At 39.7% G+C, this 20,417-nt stretch overlaps 2 protein-coding genes across 3 annotated transcripts; both read right to left on the reverse strand.

The window, feature by feature from the left end:
* Positions 1-7,072: 7,072 nt before the first annotated feature.
* LOC122669200 (pentatricopeptide repeat-containing protein At3g04750, mitochondrial) lies at positions 7,073-10,601 on the reverse strand. Of its 2 annotated transcripts, none has more exons than XM_043865905.1 (2): positions 8,609-10,601; positions 7,073-7,928 (listed from the first exon to the last, which is right to left on the reverse strand). In XM_043865905.1, exon 1 carries the CDS (start codon positions 10,563-10,565, stop codon positions 8,610-8,612), a length of 1,956 nt encoding a protein of 651 aa, XP_043721840.1. In that variant the 5' UTR covers positions 10,566-10,601; the 3' UTR covers positions 7,073-7,928; position 8,609. The 2 variants fall into 2 exon arrangements, with proteins under 2 accessions (XP_043721840.1, XP_043721833.1); XM_043865898.1 differs by having other exon boundaries at positions 7,074-7,978.
* Positions 10,602-10,701: 100 nt separating this feature from the next.
* On the reverse strand, positions 10,702-17,037 carry LOC122669212 (protein OSB1, mitochondrial-like). Its single transcript, XM_043865917.1, has 5 exons — positions 16,637-17,037; positions 15,580-15,718; positions 15,402-15,486; positions 14,814-14,920; positions 10,702-11,157 (listed from the first exon to the last, which is right to left on the reverse strand). Exons 1-5 carry the CDS (start codon positions 17,017-17,019, stop codon positions 10,969-10,971), a joined length of 903 nt encoding a protein of 300 aa, XP_043721852.1. The 5' UTR covers positions 17,020-17,037; the 3' UTR covers positions 10,702-10,968.
* Between the last annotated feature and the right edge of the window lie 3,380 nt (positions 17,038-20,417).

Here is a 20,417-nt window from a genome sequence, read left to right on the forward strand (position 1 = left end):
AAACAATATAATTTCTCCCACATACCAAGGATATGGAAAATAAAATTAAAGGGTACAGAGGTGAAACCGGTATTACAAATCGCATATAAATCGAATAACGAAAATCGAATAGAAATCACTAAAACTGTACCACATATAAAACGATTCTGATTTTAGGTGATTCTTATCCGGTGTGATTTTGATTTCTACCTTCCAAAATGTGCATCGAACTGAAACCGCACCATGTAATCAAAATCGCACCGTTTGACACCCTTACTCAATACATATCAATCAATATGACTGATGCCAAACAGATTCCTAAAACCATGCCCTCCACCTTACACAAAAAAAAAAACACACCACAATATTTGACAAAAAAGTTTTTCACCATGGGTGAAATGAATCCACCACTGGGGTTTCATAATGACTCCCTGCCCCTATTATATGAAGGTACGAAATGCCCTTGATGTTGTGGTTCAAGAGATCTCAACCGGCATGAAATCAATTAATTACTCCAACCCAATCCACTTTATTGCATTGATTTGGAAATTAGTTGAAAATAATAGAAAATCGAAAATTAAAATGATCTTTCCCTATTCGGACTTTGGGAGAGTGATTACTCTCTAAGTATGTTATATTGTTGTAAATAGGGTTGCAATAAGGTCAGGTTGAGTCAAATTTTTTAAAACCCCAATTCAATCCTAAGTACCCTTACTTAGGCACAGACCCTGCCCAACCCACTCAATCTGAAAAATCCAACATTGACCTGTCCTCAAGGTTGGGTTGGGCTGCCCTGAATGGCCATGATCTTAGGGAGGGAGAAGGGAGATGGATGAACAAGAAGAAGTCAGGCTGGGCCAGGACGAGCTCAACCCAACGCCCCTGGCTCAAGACAAGAAATTCCTAATCCTGACCACCCTCAAAGCCAAGGTATCTCAGACCAAACCTTGTTCAAGCTCGGGCGACAGGGCCAAACTTGAACCCCTAGTTGTAATGTATCCTTTGCATACAAGGTAACTTTCTCCTCATGTTAGTCATTATTATCCTTTTATTGTTTTTTAGTGTCACAAAAATAAGTGGGACTCATGTACTCCTCGGATCCACAGCCTCTACTTCCAAAGCTCTACTTCCATCCTACTTCCGTGAGTTTCTAGCGTGCCATGTGTCCTGACAACCATCCAATGGTGGTTATTTAAAAAATTCAAATTTTTTTGAATTCCAATCCCCATCTATTTGAACCACTTTAAACCTCAAGCCAATCCCATCTAACCGGTTCAAAACAAACCAAACCAAACTTATCTCCCTCAAAACAAACCCATTTCACTCTTTTGCCTGGGTTTCAGATCGAATGAACATTTCCCAGCAGAACCTCTCTTGAATCCCTCCCTCCCTCACTCATCCCTCTCACAACTCCTTAGTGGCGACGGCGACATTCTCTCTCTCACAACTCCAAGGACCCTGAAAGCTATTTGGAAAGAAAACCAGCGAAGGAAGGCCAAGTCGTGACCAAATCTGGCTGCTACTGCGACGGCGACGGCGACGGCGACATCCTCTCTCTCACCAGCGAAGGAAGGCCACTAGGGTTTGCAGACGAACACAACCTTCGAGTTTCCTTCCTCCTTTCCACTCATCTCAGTTGAAGAGACGAAAACCGAACCCAACCGTATCTCATCGTGTCTCTCTCTCCTATGCCCTCATTGCTCAACGAACAGAGAAGCTCTCTCTACCGCTACTGAACGAACCCAGAACGAGAAGCTCCTGATCGATTTAGTCTCAACGAACAGAGAAGGGAAGAAGAAAGCCGTTGCTGAACGAACCCAAAACGAAAAGCTCTTGATCGATTTAGTCTCAACGAACAGAGAAGGGAAGAAGAAAGCCGTTGCTGAACGAACCCAGAACGAGAAGCTGCCGCTACCCTCATTGCTCAACGAACAAAGAACCTCGAAGAACAGAGAACGAGAAGCTGTCGCTGCTGCTGCCGTCGGAATCGTCGAGCTGCGAATGGAGATCATTTATTTCCTTTTCGCCCCCATCTCGCCAGATCCGTCGAGGAGAACCGGAGTTGCAGTCCATAGAGATTGGCTCCCCTTTAAAGGTACTCTGAATTTTTTATTTTATTTTTGGGTAGAACCGTGATTGTGGACTAATGATCTTTCTCATTTCGGTTTTTTTTTTTTTTGGATGATCTTTTCATGACAAAAAGATGAATTTTTTGGATGATCTTTCCTTGGGTAGAACGGAGATTATATATTTCGGTTTTTTTTTTTTTTTTTTTTGGGTAGAACCTTGATTGTGTGGTCTAAGCATCGCCTCTTCTGATTTCTCTATCTCTCTTTGCCTTTGTCTTTAGAAAACTCTGATTAATGTTACTCTATTCATTTTGTCTCCCTGAGGTTTGAATCCAATTTCACAATAGAGCATTTAAAAAAATTAGAGAGAAGTAGCATAAAAAAAAAGTTTCATGACACCATTCTTCAGAATATTGGATTAAACTAACATGCTTTATGGAGGTATGTGAGTCTTTAGCTCAAAACGGAAGAGCAACTGGGTTATACCCAGTAGATGGTGGTTCGACTCCCCCAAGACTCCTAAATTTTTTACGAGGGGATACAATATGTCCTTTCTTCATGTCAAATACTCTACATATCCTTGCTGATTAATTCATCTAACGTTTGGTTTGAGAGTCGATCAAGGAAGTCAATCATGTTGGGTAATTTTTTATTGACAAAAATCAAATCAAAGGAGATATTGGCCTGAACAGCATTACTGCCAGATCTGGAACCAGTTCTTTTATTTTTTTTTTCTCTCTGATCTAATATTAGTTGGAGATGAAATTAGGACCATTTGTTGCAAGAACTTCTGCCCATAGCTGGCAATACTTCTATGTTCTCCACAACTCCAAACTCTGTAAGCTATTCTGCCAGCAGACTTGAAGATAGACTGTTGTTTTCATGAGTAGGTTATCCTGGTTTGTAGATGATTCTATTGATTGAGCTATGATATTTGAACATTGAAGGTTGTAGTAGCTTTGTGTTTCTGCCTTGAAATGGTTATTTGGTTGGAAAGTCTCTATGTTTATGGTATTTTCTTTGTTAACTGAAAGAACAATAGAAATAAAATAGTAACTAGGATAGCTGGCACAATCATATCAAACGTATGAATCCTGATGGATTCGAACCATCATAGCCTGGGTAATTCCCAAGTGCTCTCCCATTTTGAGCTAAGGATTCACCTTAAAAAAAACATGTCAGAACAAACAAAAGGATTTTGATTTGGTTTGAAGATGGAAAAGAATAAGAGATTCTTTCATTTGAACAGCTCTCACAAAATGATAAATGTCAACTCAGTTTATCAATAAGAACCAAAAAATCCATTCCTAACCTAAACTATCTAATGTCCTATTTCAGATCAGCCATAGTTTAAACGTCTTTTGACTCTGCAATCCAATTTCTGGTGGGGTCACAAGCAATTTGAGAAAGGATAGAGCAAAAAAAATTCACTTGATGTACTGAGATTTTTATTGTGTAAACCTGCAATGCTTAGGTGTTCTAGGCTCTAGGGAAAGAAGTATATATACATAAATAACGCCATTGCAAGTTGAGTCTAAGATGGAGGCTGAAACTGAGGGAATGAAGCGCAAGGAATAAGCCAGGATATACCATATATTTTGTTCCCGCAAGGAATAAGCCAGTAGGAGCAAGGAAGCCTAGTTCAGCAAAATCATTCATGATACCTGTAATCTCCTCAAGCTTAAACTGAGGGAATGAGGCGCTCTGTGCTGGTTGTTTTTTTTTTTCTCTCCCTTTCTTCCCTGTTATGAGGTGTCGGTTTCTTTCTTTTTTTTTTCTCCTTGAAATTGGATTCAAACCTCAGGGAGACAAAATGAATAGAGTAACATTAATCAGAGTTTTCTAAAGACAAAAGCAAAGAGAGATAGAGAAATCCAAAGAGGCGATGCTTAGACCACACAATCAAAGTTCTACCCCAAAAAAAAAACAACCAAAATATATGACCTCCATTCTACCCAAGGAAAGATCATCCAAAAAATTCATCTTTTTGTCGTGAAAAGATCATCCAAAAAAAAATAAACCGAAATGAGAAAGATCATAAGTCCACAATCACAGTTCTACCCAAAAATAAAATAAAAAATTCAGAGTACCTTTAACAGGGAGCCAATCTCTATGGACTGCAACTTCGGTTCTCCTCGACGGATCCGGCGAGATGGGGGAGACAACGAAATAAATGATCTCCGTTCGCAGCTCGACGATTCCGGCGGCAGCGGCAGCAGCAGCTTCTCGTTCTCTGTTCTTTGAGGTTCTTTGTTCGTTGAGCAATGAGGGCATAGGAGAGAGAGAAACACGATGAGATAGGGTTGGGTTCGGTTTTCGTCTCTTCAACTGAGATGAGTGGAAAGGAGGAAGGAAACTCGGAGGTTGTGTTCATCTGCAAACCCTAGTGGCCTTCCTTCACTGGTGAGAGAGAGGATGTCGCCGTCACCGTAGCAGCCAGATTTGGTCACGACTTGGCCTTCCTTCGCTGGTTTTCTTTCCAAATAGCTTTCAGGGTCCTTGGAGTTGTGAGAGAGAGAATGTCGCCGTCGCCACTGAGGAGTTGTGAGAGGGATGAGTGAGTGAGGGAGGGAGGGATTCAAGAGAGGTTCTGCTGGGAAATGTTCGTTCGATCTGAAACCCTAGGCAAATGAGTGAAATGGGTTTGTTTTGAGGGAGATAAGTTTGGTTTGGTTTGTTTTGAACCGGTTAGATGGGATTGGTTTGAGGTTTAAAGTGGTTCAAATAGATGGGGATTGGAATTCAAAAAAATTTGAATTTTTTAAATAACCACCATTGGATGGTTGTCAGGACACATGGCACGCTAGAAACTCACGGAAGTAGGATGGAAGTAGAGGATGTGGATCCTGTATTCCTCAGTGGCACAATTTCCTACAAGACAAGTAGGTTTAAAAGTCAAAACTAGTTGTTTTGTAATTTATTTTCTTACTTAGTAGATCTAAGAAATTGTTTGTAATTTATTTTCTTACCTAGTAGATTTAAGAAATTGTTCTCTCTCTCTCTCTCTCTCTCTCTCTGTCTCTCTCTCTCTCACATTCATAAAAGCCATTTTGAACTCTGGGTTCTAATCTTGCTCGAAGGGATTGTGCCCTGTAATGATGAGATTATGGTGGAATCGGACTCGGAGAGCGTCATTGATCTCATCAATCATCCTCTCAAACAAGCGACTCTTGCTATGAAAAGTATAATCAAGGACATCCAACAACTTCTTGTTTGTTATAATGACTGCTCTTTTCACTTTGTTCCTAGGAAGGTTAATGTTTTACATCATTGCCTAGCTCGGAAGGCCCTGTCCATCACGTGTACGACAGAATGGCCACATTCCACTCCATGGATTGTGGATCTTTGCAAGACCACAACTACGTGTAACTCACGTATCTCTCAATAGATCTTTTATTACCCCAAAAAAAAAAAAAAAACTCTAGGTTCCAATTTGTACTCTCCATGGCCATTACGGTTCTCTGATCACAAGAGATCGGTTTTTCAATAAAAATCCTCTCTCTCCTTCATTCAGATTTCACTAGAATAATGAGCCCAACTAACCCTAGCATGATCAATAGATTTTCATTCTTTATCCAAATTGTAACTTTCATATTCAATCAAATCAATGAAAAACCCCACAACAAGATCTCAAAGACGTGCATGGTGTTGTATGCCATAAAGAAGAGAGGGTTTGAGGCAGACAACCAGCCCCGGAAGCTTGATTGTACTGTGGAGGGAAAGTTCCAAGTTGTGGATGTGGAGAGCCAATGATGTCAAATTCATTTAATCTCAAATGTAGAATACTTAATATGAGATTCATTCAATCTCAAATGCGGAATACTTTAATGAAGATCAATTGACTTACCTCCATTAGATCCCAAGTTTTGCCCCAAATTTCTCATGATTGACGCTTCTTGGCTTTACTGTAATAATGATCCTACAACAATTAAAAGAACACTTGATGGCAGATTCTCTCTCTTCTTAGTCTCCCCCTTATCACCAAAAAATGATGGTTCTCCACTATAGTGTTAATAGACTAAAGGGATATGCACTACCAAGGTTTTATATTCCTCACCATCAAGGGATAATAAAGTAACGGGAATTAAAACTCCCTATTCACATAAGCTACATTGGTCTGATGTGGCAATTAGGTCTACATCAGCCAACATCTTACTTGGACCATATTGCCACTTGCCAATTAATATTTAGAGTTACAAACTATATATGGTCATTCACAATAAAAACTTAAACTCACAGATCATGATGGTTCAAGTTCTCAAAAAAAAAACAAGTTCTCAAAATTTAATTTAAAGTCGAATTCCTTGTATCTCAACATCCAACTATATACAATTATAGATATCTCATTTTGTCACCTTGGGGATGCACAAAACAACTATGTTTTGGAATTGTTTGTGATCCTTATTCCTTATTTTAAGTAGAGAACCTCCCCTAATGTTGAACCTTACAAACTGAAACCCTCCCTAGAAAAGATTTAACAAAACAATGTGCCCTAAAATGATCAAATTGACCCTATTAGTGTTTGACATGCTAAACAACCTTATATATATAACTGAAAATCTAATGCTAAAAGATGTGGATGAAAACAACACATTTTACTTGGGGGAATTTACCTTCACCATCCGATAAAGGAACCGTAGCTGTACTAATTCTCTACCCCTTACGAATGATCGATAGTACACCCACCCCTTACATGATACTCTCTCAAGACCATTAGAAGGCCTACGTGTGGCTGAAGTACAAGTCGGATCTTTTACTAATTATTTTATGAGTAAGAGATCGCTGCTTGGTTGTGTAACCCTTGTACTAGTACGATGGCCAATGAGAGCACATGTAAACACATTAACAGGTTGGGTGTTTTTTTATTTCAAGCGGCTGAAGGTAATTTTGCACACTCATGTATCTGGGTTCAAGAGCCACACGACCAAGCAATATTATTTCTTTTATTTTATATAAATCACTTTTACATAGGCCCATCAGCCGAACACACTTTTCGAAAATGTATTCGGCCAAACTATCAACCGAAAGCACTTTTCTATGAAAGGTGTGCAAACAAACTCATCCATGACCTCACCTGGTCTGGTTGAACCAACATCACTCACTCTTCTATCTATTCAATCATTCAATCCCAACATCTTTTTCTGCATCTACCAAACTCATTTGGCAACTTCTGAACCACCACCTTCAGAATACATTTCCCAAATACACACCAGCCTAGAAAAAATTTCACTACTCCAACATGGAGTCATGAACCTGAGACTGCTTGTTCACCAGCAACCCTACAACTGTGTAAGTCCGCAACTCTCTTCGCTTGATTGCGTCCACTTGCATGCTTTGAAAAAGTGCAAAGGCCTGATAATACCTCTGCACATGACAATGAATGATCATTCGTAGTACACTAGTCCTCTTCCCAAATGATGATGATAGGTGGCTCTTCAGCATTTCCAAAACTATGACTACAGGTCAATGAGAGCATTATGTCATAACCATCCGGCTGAGACTGACCCTAATAGTCCAACCGGGTAATACCCCCCGCCCTCCCTCTGCTGTGGCAGTTTGAAGACATGTTTCCGTTTTGTGCAAACATATAGGACTATTTTAATCAACTGGCTCAAAGAAGTGGTGTTAGCATAACTTCACATTATTGCGCTGCTGATGAACATGACAGAATTGGGATCTGCCTGAGATCAATTCTCCCATGAATGGAGATGGCTAGAATACCACAATAAGTTTAATTGCAAATTGCCCAATCACCTGAATTTGGATTTGTTTTAAGGAATTTGTCTGGCACCGTTTTGGACCACGGTGAGTCATGACTGGTTGGAGACAGGTTTTTCTGCTGTCATTTGGCTTTTCAAGCTCAGGTAGCAATGAAGGCACCTCTGCCAAAGCCAAGCATTGATAATAGATTTCCGATGACTGCGGCAATCCTGAAATTTTACATAAAAAAAAGTTAATTGGCTACAATTGACAAAAAAAAGACTCATGTGCATAAAGAAGAGCCCATTGGTGGTTCCTATCAAACGCTAAGATGTTGATTCTTATGCAATAAACTTATGTAAGAAGAACAAATCCATGTTTTCTCCCTCCCCCACTCACTAACTACCCTTCCATACGGGAAAAAGGTGCCATGGGGAAAAAAGAACGGGGGGAGGGGGGGGGGGGGGGAACTGACATCTCCAAATGGAACATGGCCCATCCCTAGATAGTACAGACAATGGAGATCGACATCGAAATCGGATGAGCATAACCTTTCAAATCCCAAAGCTTCCTTCCTAGTTCTGTCCAATATAATATCTTTGGGAACCCAAAGAGCACAATGAATGAACTGGTTAACAGTCATCCAATATTGTCCTACGTAGAACCTACTGAATAGTGGCTCCTCTACCCTGCATGTACACTACCTTATGCTATATGTCCTTACTGTGTCCATAAATGTGATGCTGGTGCATAAAAAGTAACTACAAATTTTCAAACATAAACAATGCTTACAAAATGTATGTGCAGCACTTTAAAATCCACATTGCGGAAGAATAGATGGATTTTTTTAAAGTCCAAACCTCAGTTCAAATGTGACTCTTGCATGTACTCTGATGAAACAGTGGGCTCTAAGTTCATCTCACATCTCAAACAGATCAACATGGCATGGATCTCTAGCCATCTTGGATGCTGCTTATCCTCAGCTACAAATCTGTGAACAATTCCATTTACAACTAAACTACTACAACCAGCTGTTTTCTTGACCCCTCGGGATCCCATGATTTCTCTGATCTTGTCGGAAAAGCTCCACCTCCCAAAAGCAGCATATATGTTGGACAAAAGAACATATCCTCCCTCTTTCTCTGGCTCTAATTTCAGCAGCTCCATCAAGGCATTCTCAGCCAGCTCTACATCCCCATGAGCCTTGCAAGCACTCAGCATTGCTCCCCAGATTGATCCACTTCGTTTAATTGGCATATTCTCAATCACATCTTTTGCGTCTGCTAGCCGCCCTGCTCTTCCTAAAAGATCCACCAGACACCCATAGTGTTCAACACCTGGTTCAATACCATAATTTTTGTTCATACTGTTAAAGATTTCAAGCCCTTGCTCTACCATCCCGCAGTGACTACATGCAGTAAGGACGGCAACAAAAGTTACCTCATTTGGCCTAAGCTCTTTCTGCATCTCCCAGAATAATTCCAAAGCTTTGCTTCCATGACCATGGAATGCAAACCCAGAGATCATGGCTGTCCACAATGTAACATCTCTTTCAGTGACTCTCTCGAAAACAATGAGAGCCCTTTCAATGCTCCCACATTTACAGTACATGTCAATAAATGCTGAGCCCAAAAATGCATCTAGTTTCATCCCACTTCTAACCACCCACCCATGTATCAATCTCCCTTGGTCCAGAGTTCCAGACTCTGCTGCAGCATGAACCACGCTAACCAATGTTACCTTGTCAGGACAAACATTCTCAACGAGCATGCGGTTGAATATGTTCATAACAGAAGAACAATCACCCCTCTGTCTATATCCTTCAATTAGAGAATTCCAAGAAACAAGGTCCCTGCTAGGCATTAGATCAAAGAAAGTGGAGGAAAGTTCCATTTCTCCAATTTTAGCATAACCAGCAATCATGGTGTTCCATGATATAATGTCCTTGTCCACAAATTCACCAAAAACTCTGTGAGCAATCTTCATCTCCTCACATTTCACATACATATCAAGAAGAGCATTACCCAAAATAAAATTGCAAGCACTGAATAACTGTCTTCTTTCGATCCATGCATGAACTGACTTACCCAAAAGCATGTTTCCCACTTGTCCACAGCACATGAGAAGAGCTACCATGGTAAACTCATCTGGGTCAAGACTTGAATCAACCATTTCATGGAACAGCTGCAATGCTTCCAAGCTGTGTCCCTTCCTGGCAAGTCCAAGAATCATGATATTGTATGGAACAGCATCTCGTATGGACATCTGTTGAAACAATTGATGTGCAAAGCTCATTTGTCCATACTCCAAATACATCTTCACGAGGGAGTTCTGAAAATAACTGTAGGATACAAAGCCCGTGACAATAGCATGGCTGTGAGTCTGTTTGACCTCTGATAAGCATTTGGAAGCTTTGAGAAGATAAAGAAATGTGTGTTTATCTGGATAAATGTGTGATTGGAGCATGGAGTTGTAGAGTAAAAATGATTGGTTTGATAAGAAGGACAAAGTAGATATCATCATATTGTAAATGTAGAGATTGGGCCGAGTATAATGATTAAAGAGGAGGATGGCCATGTCTAAATTGGCAGGGTATGAGATGGCTGAAAAATATATGAGCCTGCTCATGGGAAATGTATGAATAGTGAGATGGATCCTCATCATCTGTGCCAGAATTTGTTTGAAGTGATCCCTTGTTCTGCACTTTTCAAGTAAAACAAGGACCGGATGGCTTAGATTGAGGGACACAGTGGGATCCCAGCAGGTTCTGTGGCTGGTTAAAGTGAAAGTACTGAAAGGACGAAAATAACGATACATGGATAAGCTCCCAGGAGATGCTCAAAAGCAATGGAGATTACAATTGAGAAATTGGTTTATATGTGAAATAGCGTGTTTAAGTATTCAGGAATAATCAAATATCCAAATTCAAAGTTAAGCTGTGAGAAGCTTATCCCAAAAGACATATTGTTCTATATTCAGGAGGGCAAAATTACCAGAATGCTCAGAAAGTTTCCATAAGCCAAATGAACAACATGCAAAAGCTTCAGGGGCAGCAAGTAATACAGATTCACGAGTCCCAAATATACTAAGAAAATTATCAGGCTACACCTAGAAGACTGTAAGAAATCATCCAAAATCAGCTCTGAAGAAATCAGAAACATAAAAGGAGAATTTAGAATCTCAAGACAAAAATATCCAGCTTCCAGCAGAGAGCCAATAGCTAGAAAGGTGTGAAATCATCGCCAGCCACAAAAGCAGCAGGTTTATTTGCTTCATAATTTTGAAAAGCCTCCATCCTAGAGTCCAGAATTGCCAGTTGAGACTTCAACCAAGGTGGATTATACTTGGCTTCAACCCACAAAGCTTCTCCAGTATGTTTGTGCTTGAAATCTGGATATTTCGGGTTCCTCTGTGAATTGCAAGAAATTCTTTACTCATAACCCGATAATAAAAACAAATTTGTGGAGAAAATGAGAAATAAAACTCACTCAAAATCAGTTCAGCAAATTTAAAAAAAAAAGGTCTGGCTGGCATTGCTGGTGTCGTTAGGGATCATGATGGTATTATTTTATTACTCCAGGAATTGAAGATGTCTATTAAAGGCCCTGAAGTTGCATCTTCCCAAGGATGGCCTAATGTGCTGACTGGGGGTAAGTCTGCACTAATCATCAAATGGTTTGGATTGTGACTCAGGAGTCAGGAAATACACGGAGATATATCCAACTTACCTGGATAGCCACTTCATTGCAGGTTTTGGGAAGTTGTACTATACTGCTTTGAAGATGAGATCCATGAATGCTCTAGATAATGAGTTCGCTAAAGCTGGGCAGACAGAATTCATTTGCATTGGACACCATCCTATATTTTAGTTGTTCCTTGGGTTGGTGGCTTGTAGGCTGATCCTTCTTGGTGTAGTGCTTTATGTTTGTGTAGCTTTCTTCTCTGTAATAATATTTGTTACTTATTGGAAAATAATAGAATTGACAATTGTGTGTTCATATCAATTGTTTTCTCATGGATTATCGAAGAATAAGGAATCCTAGATATGTTGGTTCAGCCACATTATTAATAAGGACATCTGTGGAAGGTTCAATAACTCCCCGACCAATGAGTTTGGTCTTGTATCACAAGGGCACCATCCTTCACTTTGTCAGTTATTTTTTAAATATAAATATATTATTTTACTCACCACTCATGTTCGTTGTGTAGACACTACTAGCCTTCCTTTTGGGCTGTGGTAGTTCATAGTTGTCAAGGCGGTGAAGGGGTGCCTAAGCACTTAGGCGACCAAGGCACCCAAGTATTATTTTTTATTTCCCCTCTTTTCTAACATTATTTAGTATGTTACAATATATACCTTATATCATCAAAAATCAACATTAAGTGACATCAAGTCATCAAAAAACAACACTAAGCCGCATCAAGTCATCAAAAATCAATATTAAGCCACATCAAGTCATCAAATCATTAGATCCTACGCGGGCAGGCTTGAACACATTAGATCCGTGCTCCAATCCTCTTACATTTATTGGTACGGCATCTTTGTCATTCCTAAAGCCACCATCAAAGCTATGGAGTCCCTTTTTGCTGCTTTCCTCTGGAAAGGGAAGGAATCCTCCAGATTTCTCCACCCGATCAGCTGGAAATCCATCTACCTTCCCAAATCCGAGGGAGGTCTTGGCATTCGCCGCATCCGCAACTCCAACACTGCAGGAATTCTGAAGCTTATTTGGAAAATCTCCACTAAGCATGACTCCATTTGGGTTCAGTGGGTCTACTCTCACCTCCTCAAAAATGACTCCATCTGGACTGTCTCCATCCCCAAAGATTCCTCCTGGATTTGGCGCAAAATTCTACTCCTTTGCCCTCTGGCTCTCTCAGCCATTTCCTCCACCATCGGTGATGGATCTTCCACCTCCTTATGGCTCAACCCCTGGCACCCTTTTGGAGTCCTCCCCTTTCTTCTATCATCTCGCATGGCAATTGGTCCCACCCCTCCCCCCTTACCCCCCCCCTCTCCCCCTTCCCCCTTCCCCCTTCCCCCTTCCCCCCCTGGTCTTGCGGACAAGGTCTGTTGGCTTCCCTCCAACAATGGCCTCTTTAGCTTTAAATCAGCCTGGAACCTCATTAGGCCCCAAGCTCCTTCTGTCCTTTGGCACAAGCTTGTCTGGTTCAAAGGCCACATCCCCCGTCACAGCTTCCTTGCCTGGAGAACCCTGAACCATTGCCTCCCAACCCAAGCCTTCCTATCCCACCGTAGAATAACTGCCCCCCCCCTTGCATTTTCTGTTGGAATGGCTTTGAGGACATTGACCACCTTTTTTTCGCCTGCCTTTTCACTTCCACCGTCTGGAAAAAAGCCTTGTCGTTCATTTGGCCTCGACGCAGGCGCATTCTTCCATTCACTCGAGAGTGGCTTTGGTTGGTCATGACTTTCACTGGAGGCACCACCTGCGACACCATTGGCAAGCTTGTGTTCGGCGCTACCTTCTATCACATTTGGATGGAGAGGAACCTTAGGAGATGGACTTCCAACTCTCGCTCTTTTGACCTGATTTGGAAAGCCATCTCTTGGGAGGTTTCCTCGAAGCTGAGTCTTCTACCCCACAAGGCCTTTTTGGACTCCCCAAGGAACAGGCATATTGTTGTTTCCTAGGGCCTAGATAGCACTCTGTTGCGCCCACTTTAGAGGGGCTCGGAGCTTCCCCCCCCCTTCTTTCCCCCCTTGTATTTTCCCCTTCCCCCGCTTTTTCCCTCTCGCCCACCCCAGGCTTTGGTAATATATTTTTATTATTCACCAAAAAAAAAAAGTCATCAAAAATCAACATAGAACTAGAAGACAGCAGAACTGAAGAAGCAAGCTAATGGAAGCTTGAAACAATCAAAACATACAGTTGGTTTATACTGTCCTTGGAATTGGTCATTGTCATGGTATACCTACTAGTCTCACATCTGGTTTATACTGTTCTTAGAAAATATGATCGTATCTATAAGTAATTAAACTGCTCTCGATTTAGAGAAGTGTTCTTGTTCTCTAAGAAGTTTGACTAGTCAAATAATTTTATTTTACATGAAACTTTTTGTATTAGGTAGAGCACAAAACCAGCTTTCCAACAAATAATTACTTAAATCTAATTTATATTGAAAGAGTTATGCTCCAGTCGAACCTTATTTGGTTTGTGCAAATGCTGTCAAAATCGCTCTGAATAAAAATATTTTTTTAGTATCAAAACAAATGAATACTTTACCTCTCTTTTGGTTTTTAGCAATGTTTTACCATATTATAATTTATGGAGTTTTTAGATTTGAGAAAAACCCCAGCAACATTAGAAAGTTGAAAATTTCACCTACCGCCGAAAATCCAGTTTTTGTTCTTGAACTAGGGGGTTAACTTTTTATCCTTTTGTAATTTTATGTTTTAACTATTTTTATTGGATTCACATAGGGAGGCTTAAGTAAATGAAAATGATATTTGGAATACATAAGGGCCAAGGCGTTCGATAACCCACTAAGGCAACAACCACCTAGACCCCTAAAAATCTGCCTGGGCGCCTAGGCTGTGCCTTAGTGACGCCTTGACAACTATGGGTATGTTTGTGTTTATGTACTCTGATACAGCAATTGACCGGCTCCTGAATGGAATTTTGTGCCCTACAGTGAATTGCCAGACAGGTATGTCCTAATGTTAAGTGTCCAGGTAAAATTGCTTCATGTGTTTGTATTTCCCTTTTTCGGAAAATATTGTTCTTGGTAAAGGAAGTGCTTATTTACGTGTGATATTATCTAACCAATCAACACACATTATTTTTAGTGTAATTCACATCCCAGAGAATTATGTCAGATATTCTGGGTCATTCTTGGAGCTTGTCAAGTAAGAATGGTAGAACCCTGGGATTGGACATACTCTTTGCCTCATTCCACCCTGACCTGAGCAATCCCTGTGCATATGACTATATATATACATAAACACATATCCTATTTATGAAGACTCGAATGCTAGGTTGGTAGAACAATCGCACAGGAATTTATGCTTATTCATAAGCTTAGATGAAATTTATACACTACCTTGTTCTTCCTATTATCCCACCAGTCCATTGGATTAGCAAAAAAGGCTTGCCAAAGTTCTTGTGTGGAATTCACATCATTATGAACATAATTTCCAAGTTTTCCATCTGCAATAACAACCAAATTAAAAAAAACAAAAAAAAGATGAATTAAATAAGGGTAGTTATCCATGTAACAATAGAAGGTGATGTTTCCAAAAATCACAAGATAAATCTGAACCATCCATTTTTACAATTTTTTAAATATAAATCATCTGTTCCCACTCAGAGTTGGGAGAGTGCACAATAATGTCTAGAGCACCGGTACACATGCATGGATATACACAGGATGTGTGCCAATACAAAAGGGGGTATTTTATTGAATTAGACTTTGAAATTTGATATGTGGTTAATCTAGACCATGTCCTCTCTATCCAATGGTCATAATGGATCTGTCCACGTGGCATAATAGATGCTTTGTGACATTTGGAAAAATAGCAGACTTTGTGATAATAATAATAATTTGCCATTAAATAAACATTAGATGAATTAACTGACATTACACATCAATCACATCAGAATGCAAAGACAATTAAATGATAATACTTGCCTGTTCTTGTAGAATTTGCATCACCCTCAAATGAGAGACCCTGTGAGAGGCTATTTTCAACAAAATTCAGTTGCTGAACAACTACCTGCAGGAGATGCTCAGAATATAAGGATCCATTTAAGATAAAACAAATAAGGTCAGTGGTAGATATCTTGTTGAGGCCACAGTTTGATGAGACCTTGTAGTATGTCTGCCGCTTTCCATCATCTGCTTCAACAGTGTCTGAGATCAACCGCCCAGAAACATATATACGCTGCCCTTTCTCTACATGCTGGAAAGCAACAAGTGCCAACTCATCCCAAAATGTTACACTGACCCTGCAAAGCATTGTCCATTGCTTCAGATAAATACTTAAAATCCTCAACATAATACCAAAAATAGAAGTAAAAATTACAATTTGTTTTGCATATTATTACAAGGTTCAGCAGTAAGGAAAACTGATAAAAGCAAAATTACAGAGTAATTTCCTCAGTCAAGTGAGTAGCTTACATTTCCATCTTGCCAAGACGTGCACAAAATCACATTTGAGTAAGAAAATAATAGAAAAGGTAGATAGACTAGTAAAAAAAACTATGCATAGAGTTTGGCACCATGCATGGAGATATACACCTAAGCACTGACATCTACTCGACACAGTTTCAAAAGGATTACTTGTGAAGGCTTATCTTTGAATATCGTATTGGCAAATTCAAATTCAGTTCCAAATCATATGAAGACCAAATTTGAAAAATCAAAACTCGGATGACTTAAAAAAATTAACCAAGTATCAGCAAAGCCAAAATCCCTAAGCTACATTGCTACAGAGGAGCAAGGAAAGAGCACATCGCCCCAATATACGTAGCTAGTGAAGGGGGAGTGACCGTTCGCCGCATTTTAAGAAGAAGAAGAAGTTACTTTGCGAAAGATCCAGAAATCAAGTTACAACGCGCCATCTCCATACCAACAACGGTGCTCTTTCAATCTTTCATGTTTCAAGTGCAGGTGGTTTGAGAACATAAAATGAAAAAAACACCAAAAAGGAAACAAGTGCAAAGTACACAACAGAGTCCACAAGTTGGGCGACCAAAGCAGCCAACCTAGACTACCGCTCTCAATTCCAATTCCAAAGGACGCAACTTTAACTATGGTACCTCTGACCCCAACCCCATACGAAGTCGAAATGACAAGTAATGTTGCAGGAGCATATGAGCAATAAAAAGAAAATGAAAAAAACGAAATATCAAAGAGATCATTACCAGGAGGTATCAGAGGTGGATTTCTTGACGCCGATGCGAGTCCAGGCTAGTACCTTGCCAGAATTGAAATGCCGGATTTCGACTGGAGCGGCGACGATGCCGATAAGTTGAACGGTGTTGCACAGCTCCTTCTTCCATGGGATTTCGGTGGGTCTAGGGTACACCACCCCGTTGTGGGAGTCGTTATTGTGGTCGAGCGAGCATCTGAGACTGATAGGGTTATTTCTTGTTCGGAGAGAAGTCGAGAAGTGGAGGGAAGAGAAAGGGTTTGGGAATGGAGAAGGAGAGGAGAGAGGAGTTTTAATCAAGGGCAAGGGAGAGCGTTGGGGAGCACAGAGGAAGCTTCTTCCTCTTACTACTGAAGCTTGTTTTAATACTTCCATCTTTTAGTTTCTCTCTGCGCTCCGGGAGTTACTAGCACCTCATCCGCTTCTCATCACAAAATTAAACAAAAATAGGTTTAAGTTTACCAAACTACCCATATTATCTTAGGTGTTACCTGAGCCGGAATTCGATGCCCCTTATGAGTCTGAGTTGTTTTTCCAGTCAAAGTCTGAGTCATCATCCCAATCTGTGTCCGAGTTAGAGTTAAGAGTCAGCATTTCCAATTTTTCCTGATTTACCTAAATCTAACCATCTAATGGCATCATGCCATGTCATCGGATCGTTATAATCTATTAATGACTAAAGGTCCATCGGGTCACACCCATACCCGCTTCAATGAGGAGTTCATTCATAAAACGGCGCAATCTGTCACGTCAGGGGATGGATCAATTCATGCTTGACACTAATTCACTCTTAAAAGGAAACTACAAGAGTATCGCCCACGGTCCCAACTAATTAAGGATCACTCTCCTACATGGATTCTACAATTGATTCTCCTATTATGAATAGAAAGTTGGTAGATTGGGACTCTCCTCCACTGCCTCTATTTGCTATGAACGCTATATATACTCAAGCATAATCCCTTGCAGAACCATCTTCACTATTCTTAACTGCTGTTACGGGAGATTTGACTTAAGCATCAGAGAGTCCCCTGTCGATTATCTTAGGTTTAACAAAATTATACAAAATAGATATCAGAATTACAAAAACTATCTAAACAGTGGACCAGAAGAGAGTGTAGCTGAGCCGGAATTCGATTCCCCTTATGAGTTATGAGTCTGAGTTGTTTTCCCAGTCAAAGTCTGAGTCATCATCCCAATCTGAGTCCGAGTCCGAGTTAGAGTTATATACAGAGTCAAGATTTCCAATTTCTTCCTAAGTTTTTGTTTCATTTCAGACGTCCATAAACAATTCAATTAATACAAGTGTTGATTCTACTAAAATTGACTATACTCTATCCCCTATCGATGAGGATGATTCCTTCAATGATCTTTCTCTAGATTACCTTATGGCCATTGAGCAATTAGAAGAAAAGAAAACTCAACTGACCAAACTTATAGGATCGAAAAAAACAGTCAGGGAGGTTAAAGCTTGGTTCAACCCTTACTCAAAAAGATGTGTTTGGTTGGTCATATGAGGACATGCCAAGTATAAGCATCGATATAGTGCAACATCGATTACCCTTGTATCAAGTACGAAATTGGTAAAACATAAGTTAAGGCAAATGATGTCTGAATGGATGTTAAAGATAAAAGAAGAAGTCACTAAGTAACTTAAAGTCGACTTCTTAGAAGTCACTAAATACCCCAAATGATTGTCCAAAATAGTGTCCGTCCCGAAGAAGGATGCACGAAAGAGAATATGTGTGAACTCTCTAAGAGGATTTGGATTGCAAGGCCATTGGGTCTTGCATTTAGTACCTGCGATATATCCTCTTCTATGAGAACTTTATTGCTTTCATTCCTTTTTTATCATATTTAACGAAGTATGAAAAGAAAGTTCTTTTTATTTCAGCGATTACATTTTATTTTATTTTATCAAAATCTCTATATATTTCCGCCATATTAATCATCAGCCCCTCAATATTGTTCTATTTATCCCAATTTGAGCTTAATGACTAATATTTTTATGATTGAACTTTCAGACAAAATGCCAAATTTTAATAGTACTCTTTCTTTAATTGATTACCAACAGTTATTATCTGTGGATTACCCAATTGTAATTTGTGTTGGCAGTCTTCATACTGAATTTTAAGTGGCTCCTTTATTCTGTAATCTACTTGTATAGTTTTTCAATGATGCTGATTTTTTGAAATATGATTTTAAAGTCTTTTTTAATGGGTTCTATCATTATGTTTTTCCTTCGGTTTGAAAGGAATTTAGTCCTTTTCCAATCCAAAAAACCTCCCCCTCACCATTTACTTTGGCTTATTTCAACTCGGATCCAGTCTCATTCTTTTCATGATATTGGGGAGAAGCATTGCGATTTACCTTTGCAAACCTCGGTCCATTTAACATCGACACCTAGTTATACTCTCTTGATTACTGATGGCAATTTTGTGAAGTCGATCCATGAAGCAGGTTGGACATCTTGTATATTCCTGGACAATGATCAAACTGTTGTGTTCTATAATTATGATCATCTAGGTTCAGCATCTGAAGCCGAAGGCAAAGCAATTGAGTAAGGTGTCAAAGCTACAACATCTAGAACTTTGGAGTGACTCGTAGGAAGTCCTGATTGGCTATTGGCCATCGTCTCTTTTCACCCCTTTATTTGATATTAAATCCTTACTTAATAGTTTCGATTTAATAATCATTAAGAAGGTTAGACACTCACATGTAAATAACTCATTACTATGCTGTCTCTGTTCTCTCAGATTGCTTTGTTGAGAGCAGTACTTCATGTACCTCTTAATTGCTCTTTAATGTTATGTTTTACTTCTTACCCTAAAAACAAAATATGTTACTACTGATGTACAAATGTTTTTATTTCCTTGAAGGGAATTTCATGCACAACTCATGAGAGGGAAAGGGTTTACAATGCGTAAATAGGGGTTTTGCCATTTCGACGGTCTCATGTGAGATGGAAGACAAGACCATGCACAAATGCCTTTTTCTTAACTTTTTTTCTTTTCCATAAAAGAAATATGGGAAAATGTTCTGGGGGGGGGGGGGGAGGGAAGCCCATGGGGGTGAAATAACCACTCCACCCCCTATAGAAGGTGGAATCCCACCCTTGAGATGCCAGTGTGAATGCTCTCATTGGTTGCTGCGTGGACGTGGTCCTTGCACTCCCCAATAGAGCACACTCCCCCAAGAAATATATATCAGGGAAGGGGAAAATAGCCGTTAAAATATAACCATTGGAAACGTCTTGAAATGAAAGCAATTGGAAAAAAAGAGTCATTACTTGAAAAATAAATTAGAAAAAAAGGGAGAATGTGGACTGAGCATTAAATGCTCATCATCATTATGGGTTTGTGTCTCTCTCTCTCTCTTCTTTTTAAAAAAATTTCAAATACTTAATTTCATTTCTTGCCAACCAAAAACACCTAGTGAAGGAAGTTTTTTCATTTTTTTTCTTTCATCTCAGGAAGCAACCAAGCCCTAAAGTTGCAACAGAAACAATATATATCATATAACAGAATTCTGTTGGATAAATAAGAAGGTCAGCAGTTAATTGTTAATGCGTAAAGAGATGAAGACCCAATCTGATTCCCAGTTTAGGTACATTCCCACAAACTTTTCCAGCAAAGCTCGCTGGCATATTTATCATACAACAATATTACTTTGGTTGACAGATATTCCCTATTGTCATCACCATTCCAATAATCACAAGGAAGCTATTCATTTCCTGAAATATTTCACAGGTTCAGACAGTTCCTAATGCTTGTTAT

The sequence above is a fragment of the Telopea speciosissima genome, chromosome 1, assembly GCF_018873765.1.
Source record: "Telopea speciosissima isolate NSW1024214 ecotype Mountain lineage chromosome 1, Tspe_v1, whole genome shotgun sequence".
In the NCBI taxonomy this organism is placed as follows: Eukaryota; Viridiplantae; Streptophyta; class Magnoliopsida; order Proteales; family Proteaceae; genus Telopea; species Telopea speciosissima.